The sequence below is a fragment of the Nansenia antarctica genome, assembly GCF_963989245.1.
Source record: "Nansenia antarctica genome assembly, chromosome: 2".
NCBI classification, from domain to species: domain Eukaryota; kingdom Metazoa; phylum Chordata; class Actinopteri; order Argentiniformes; family Microstomatidae; genus Nansenia; species Nansenia antarctica.
The window spans coordinates 28,123,828-28,130,717 of record NC_137675.1 but is presented as its reverse complement, the minus strand read 5'-3'; the positions used below and the strand labels follow the sequence as shown (position 1 = coordinate 28,130,717).

General features: G+C 49.6%; 1 protein-coding gene across 1 annotated transcript; it reads right to left on the bottom strand.

Annotated features, from left to right (window-relative positions):
• Positions 1–1,622: 1,622 nt before the first annotated feature.
• On the bottom strand, positions 1,623–6,086 carry LOC308150064 (lipid transferase CIDEB-like; the record flags this gene model as incomplete). Its single annotated transcript, XM_080522931.1, has 7 exons — positions 1,623–1,703; positions 1,910–2,010; positions 2,069–2,184; positions 4,372–4,562; positions 5,177–5,320; positions 5,711–5,811; positions 6,071–6,086. The coding sequence occupies 7 exons, from the start codon at positions 6,084–6,086 to the stop codon at positions 1,623–1,625; spliced, it is 750 nt and encodes a 249-aa protein (XP_080379057.1).
• Positions 6,087–6,890: the final 804 nt, after the last annotated feature.

The window sequence follows — 6,890 nt, the reverse complement described above, 5'->3', positions numbered from 1 at the left end:
GGTTTGTATGGTGAACCCTTGGGCCTGCTGGGTGTGAGCTGCTCTGATGTCTTTGGCCTACTAGGTCGCAGTGATGGAGAGCTGTGCTCATGCTTCACGGTGGAGGAGTGCTGTCTCTCGTATGAAACAGTCAGACGCTGTCTGGGTGGTGAGGAGGATCTCAGCCTATGGACTATCGGTTCCAGATTGGCTATAGAGTCCTTAACATCTTCGGCAGATAGTGGTAGCTGTGACTGTTGTTCTACGTACTGGCGTGTGCGGTCAACAGTGGCATGAATGACAGCTTCGATACCGTTGTTTTCTTCCTCCGCTGCTGCTTCAAGAACATTAGCTTCAGCGATGGCTTCTGCCACTTCTTTCTCGTGCAGCAAGTTCTTTAATTTTGCTTCCATTTGGGCTTTTTCGATCATAATCTCTGCTTCCATTTTTGCATAGCCAGCACGTGTGCGTGCTACTTCCACTTTGACACGTGCATTGACAGCTGCCCTACTGGCTGTTGATTTAAAAGACCTAGATGTGCTAGAGGCCACTGACCTTGTCTCAGCATTGCTCAACTCTTCCATCATGAATATTGCTGTGTGCTTGGCGTGAGCAAGGATGATGGGGAGCAGTGCTTGCGCTGAAGATCTCTCTCCTTGAGTCGATCCGCCCGCTGAGTGGTTGCTTTTTTACTATTCTGTTCCCACTGCGCGTAACCAGGGCGCAACTTCCACAGATAGCGAACACACACTGACACACAAATGAATCCTCAGACGCTGGAGTAAAGTTTAGTTTTTTACTCAATCCTCAGAAACATGAGTGGTCGTTTGGTTATTTTGTAAAACTGTAAATAAACATAAGAGTACAATTACTGTAATGCTCAAAACTATACTGTTACACTTTCAACATCAACAGTATGTAGCCAACATATAATATCAATATAACAATACAAATAGTTATACTTAAATAATATAAGCTATGTATTTATAAACATATACATTATACATTGTAGTTAAACAAGAAAAGAAAAGGCAACTTACAAGCAAAGCCTTTTCCAGGGCAAGAATGTAAACAAAGAGATTCTCCGGAGCTTTTCCTCTCAACTAGCTGTTGCACGAGCTATCACGTCTGAACAGTGTGCTCACGTCATGTGACTAATGTTCGTCATGTGACTAATCAAAACCGAAACTGAATAAAGGCAGTAACAAATGTAATGTCATAAAATGTCCACTAGATGTCTCTAAAATGAAAACCTAAGAAACCATGACACATATATATCATCATAACTAGCTAGGTAGCTACAGTGGCTAGATAGTCTAATTCCATTTAGCATGTTTTTGTTGTTGTTGTTGTTGTTTTTAGTTCAGCTGTGGAGCCTGATTGCCATCGCAAACCCTTGCAGCAACAGATTAACACATTTTGTTAATTAATGTATCTGCATTATGACTATAGGATGGTGGGGGGGGGGGGTGCTCAGCATTATACCAAACACAGTCCCAATTTGTGTGTTGATGAGAGATAATTTATTTGTTCTCTTTTACACCCTCATAGGAGTTCTGTAATGACCAGGCACAGGAAGATGGACCACCATCCACCAGGGGTCGTCCATCCCTCGGACAAGACTGAGACAGCAGGCCTAGTCTTTACACCCAGACCTCCCGCTGCTCAAAGACCACGCCTGGCCTCCACCCCTGATAAAACTCTCTCCTCTCCTCCAGAGCCTGCTGAGGGTCACAAGGGGGTCACATCTGAAGTATCCGGGGGGTGTAGTTCCGCCTCCGCCCCCACCGCCGCATTCAGCCTCAACCAAAACCACATGGTGTGTCTGCCTCTCGTCTCGAACGGTCAGCTGTTGTGGGCGCGCTCAGAGCAGACCCAGGAGCTGGAGGGCACAGAGAAGCTGGTGGAGGCCTTCAACGTGTTTCCCTACCTGACCCTGACGGAGACAGCCGTGCTCGCCCAGAGCTGCTCCCTGCACCCCGACCAGGTCCGAGTGTGGTTCATGGTCCGGAGGCTCCGCTTCGGCATCAGCTGGGACGGCAAGGAGATACGCGAGGTGCGCAGCAAACTCTGCTGCACTCCATTCCACCCCCCGACGCAATCTGCCAGGACTCCGCCCCCTCGATGATCCGGCGAATCACAGAAGCAGCGCTGATCATATGACCAGCTGCTTGGAGGAGGGTGGAGGCAACACGGAGGGCTTCTCTGAGAGAGGAAGAACGTGAGTGAATCAGTTGAATATACAGGCAGTAATTAGTAAAAAAAAAAAAAAGTTCAATGGCTTCAATGGCTGGCAACCCCGCTGGCACGTCGACTGGACACCATCTAAGCGCTTCTCTCTACAAACTTTCTACAAACATCCTCTTCCAGACCTGCTCGGACCACAGTCCTCATCTCACCTCTACATAACTAGCAGGTCCTTCTGCCCAGGCCAGGAGAAGCGGTTGGTCAGTGTCTAGGTCAGTACGGCTGAGATGGGAGGAGAGAAGAAGGCCACGGCCAAGTCACCCAGGCAGAGGAGGAGCGGGGAGACAGGAGGGTCCAGTGGAGACGCACCAAAGAGCGCAGAGGCCAAGAAGGAGCGAAGCAAAGAGAAGGCGGCTGGAAAAGCCCAGAAGAAGGTCAAGGCCCTGAAGACGGCCGTCTCGGAGTCGGACGAGGACGTCAGGTTCCAGCTGGCGGTGAAACAGGAGGAAGAGGAGGACGACTTTGCTCCGGAGAAGAGGTGGGATGGCAAGTCGCAAACCAGTGCGTACGGGCCTGGGCCGGAAGAAGACCAGGACGGGGCTGCGTTCAGATCAGTTGGCCCCAGCAGGGAAAAAGGAGAAGGCATGGCAGACAGCGACCACCTCTGAGGATGAGGACAGCCAGGGGTATGACAAGCCCGGGCCTAGCTCCAGGCGGACTGGGTCAGCCCCAGTTGAATCGGCAGTGGACCCTGACTTGTTGTCCCTGTTTCAGAACTTTTTGTCTAATCAACAGAGGAGAGATGAGGACCTACGGGAGGAACTCCGCGGCCTCCAGGCATCACTCCTCCCATCACCGTCCAGAGGGGCTGGGGCAGCAGTCCCGTCGGGTCCAGCCACGTCAGCCAGCAGTAGTCCCAGATGGGCACTCCCGACTCCAGGCCCAAGAAGGTCGGGTGTTTCGTCGGTCAGCTGGGGGCAGCGTGCCAGCAGCCCAAGCGGCCAGGCTGACCTCGTCAGCGGGGATGAATTGCCGGTTTTTCAGCGGAAAGAGCCTAAAATACCATTATACCAGCAGGGGGAGGACATTGAGAATTACCTCCTGCGGTTCGAAAGAATGGCAAGGACATGGCAGTGGCCGGAGGGTGAGTGGGCGTGTCAGTTGGTCCCGTTGTTTACGGGCAAAGCCCTAGAGGCCTACACCGCCATGGACGAGGACATGTCCAATGTCTACGCGGATCTGAGGGAGGCACTGTTGCTGAAATTTGACATTTCATCCGAGACCCACCGCCAACGTTTCCGGGCGGCAACGACACCACCAGGGGAATCACCGACAGAGACGTATCACCGCCTGAGAGGACTCTACCGACGCTGGATTCGGCCTGAGAAGCAGACGAAGGACCAGATCGGGGAGACAATCATCTTGGAGCAGCTTCTGCGGGTTCTACCACTGGACACGCAAACCTGGGTTGGAGAGCACGAGCCACAGGATGGACTCGCCGCTGCGAGATTGGCCCTGCAGTACCTCAATGCTCGAAGAGGAGCACCGCCACGACCTGTGCTCGCGCCAAAGACTGCCAGAGACCCAAGGGATGGGGAAGGTAACTTTGGGGGGGTGAACTTTGGGAAGGGGGAGGTGAGGGAGCAGTCAGCCAGTAGGGGTGGGGTTGGACTGGTCTGTTTTTATTATCAGCAGTCAGGGCATAAAGCAGCTGTGTGTCCGTTAAGAAAGCCCAAACTGTCAGGATTGTGTTGTGTCCCTAGAGCAACAGACCACGAGAAGGAGGGGATGGGTGACAACACCGGGTTGCTTACAGTACATGTTAACGGGACACCCCTCGTGGCCATGTTAGATACTGGTAGCTCACTGTCACTGATAAGAAAGGTCAATGTGCCTGCTTATTGTGTTAACCATGGTCACCAGACCCTGATTGAGTGTGTCCACGGTGATCGGAAGCACTATCCCACCACTGCCACCAGTATGTTCCAAGGGGGCGGGGCTTAGAGTTTAAGAGGGGCCCCAGAGTAAACCCTAGGCAGTCGGAGGTTGGGAGAGCCAGGATGCTGTGGTGTCTGTATGCTTTGTCTTTGTCTACACGGGCCAAATTAATACACCTTGCATGAAAAATGCTGCGACTTTGCCATCAGTTTGCCATAATTTTGCCCCCCCCCTTACACGCACAAAGTCACCATATCCTCTGCTCACCTGACGGTTTTCTTGGGCCCAAGGCATTTGAAGTCTGCACTGACTGAATACCAGCCCCTGAAGGTGGCCTTCACGCTCAGAGAACCAAAGAGGTCCTTGGGGTTCAGTCTGTACAGGTCAAAGGTCACACGTGCGATGTCTTTTCCTGTCCGGGGCTTGATCTGATCTTGGGGTTTGGAGTAAGCCTTTCCCTGAGGGTTTGGATGAGAGAAACAAGGCTTTAGTTTCGACGGTAAGGCAGAGAATTCCATGTCGAGATCCTTATGGATCACACACACACTTCTTTCTTTCTTTTTTTTCTTTATTTATCCAGGGAAAACTGAGACCAAGGTGTCTTTTGCTCTCTGTCTACACTATTAGTATGATTACAAAGCTACATTAAATATATATGAAATATACAACACAATAAAATACAAAACATTAATCGTAAAACTCGTTAACACAGCGTGAGCTTAGAATTATAAGGTTCTATCTCCGTTTAGGGCAGTTCAGAGATATTGAGCGTCAAAGTTTTTACAATCCATTATGTTTTGTGAGATGGAACCTTTGTATTTCATGAATTACTAACTCAAAAATGTCAACATTTAAAAAAATAACACCACACATGCATTAATAAACACCTAATGGATCAGATTATGTACAAAACTCAATTTTGACAAAAATGGAGATAGAACCTTATAATTCTAACGTCACGACAGGCTAATGTACATGCACACTGAGATGCACAGATTAGGGATGAGAAGACTACTTTAGCAAAATACTAGCAAAATACTATTGATACAGTATCGGGCCACAGACAACCTACAGCAGGGGGTCTCCATGTCTGGCAAGGCTCCAGGGCCATGAGGACAGTGTTGTCAGGCAGGGACATGAAGAAGTCCTCAGAGTCCACCTCAGTCCCGTCCTCCTCACACACCAGGGACAGACACAGCAGCAGAGCCTCGCACACCTGGACAGACAGAAAGCCAAGGGATATTTTCAGGAAACAGTCCAACTAAGTGAGTATGAAGTCAAATCTGTATTATGTGTTTGGTTTTTTCTCCTCAATATCTCTTAATTTGTGTTGCATATTTTCATAATCGTTGTGTTTTGCATCAAGTCTCTCTCTCTCTCTCTCTCTCTCTCTCTCTCTCTCTCTCTCTCTCTCTCTCTCTCTCTCTCTCTCTCTCTCTCTCTCTCTCTCTCTCTCTCTCTCTCTCTCTCTCTCTCTCTCTCTCTCTCTCTCTCTCTCTCTCTCTCTCTCTCTCTCTCTCTCTCTCTCTCTCTCTCTCTCTCTCTCTCTCTCTCTCTCTCTCTCTCTCTCTCTCTCTCTCTCTCTCTCTCTCTCTCTCTCTCTCACCCTGTCTCTCAGCTCCTCCAGAGTGCTGGCTGTGACGCCCTTCCTGGTCTCCCTGTCTTGGGTGACCACTCTGAACGGCCGTTTGGGAGCTTTGTGATTGGCTGGCACGCACACACACACACACACACACACACACACACACATCTCTACACTACTTCTGCTGTCTCTGGTATTAACGCACATCAGCAAGCTGCTTGTGAAAAAGACTCAGAAGATCAGAATATAATCAGAATGCACTGCAAAATGGAGATGTTGTGTAAAATGGAGATGTTGTGTAAAATGGAGATGTTGTGTAATATGGAGATGTTGTGCGGCTTTTATAAAAAACAAAACAACACTGTCACTGCTGCCACTACTCACAGATTTCATTTTTCATAGTTTATTTATTTATTATTTCTACTGTAAATGTTTGTAATATTTTCAACAAAATAAAAAATGTGTTATTAAATAATGTAGTTTACTGAAGTAAGTATGAAGGAGACATGAGGGGGTGAGGCATGGGAGGCCAGGTGAGGATGAGGCCAGTGGAGGGGGGAGGCATGGGAGGCCAGGGGAGGGGGGAGGCCAGGGGAGGGGGAGGCCAGTGGAGGGGGGAGGTGTGGGAGGCCAGGGGAGGGGGGAGGCCAGTGGAGGGGGGAGGTGTGGGAGGGCAGGGGAGGGGGGAGGTGTTGGAGGCCAGGGGAGGTGTGGGAGGCCAGGGGAGGGGGGAGGCCAGTGGAGGGGTGAGGCATGGGAGGGGGGAGGCCAGGGGAGGGGTGTGCAGAGAGTGCAGTTACGACGGTCCAGATGTACCTCGATTAGTAGGGAATATTGCACTACGGTCATATATTTAGGTGCACGCACCGGAAACGGAATTGGATAGACTACTGTTATAATGTGTACACCTGCATTCGCCCTGCTCAGGACTTGTTTGATTATTGTCATTTTGCAGAGTTATTTCATTAAAGAAGCGAATGAACAAATGGAATATCGTTCTTATTTATAATCAAACAACGTGATGCAGTCAAGCAGACAAACCAACAAAGAAGACGCATGTATCCGCGAACGACTCACATGGACATCGGCAAATAACGCCACCCGGGAATCTGAATACGGACATGTCGTCAAAGAATATAACTGGTAATTAACAGAATATTTTTTGGGGGGAGTAGCTGTACTAATGGCACCTGTAATAGTGGAT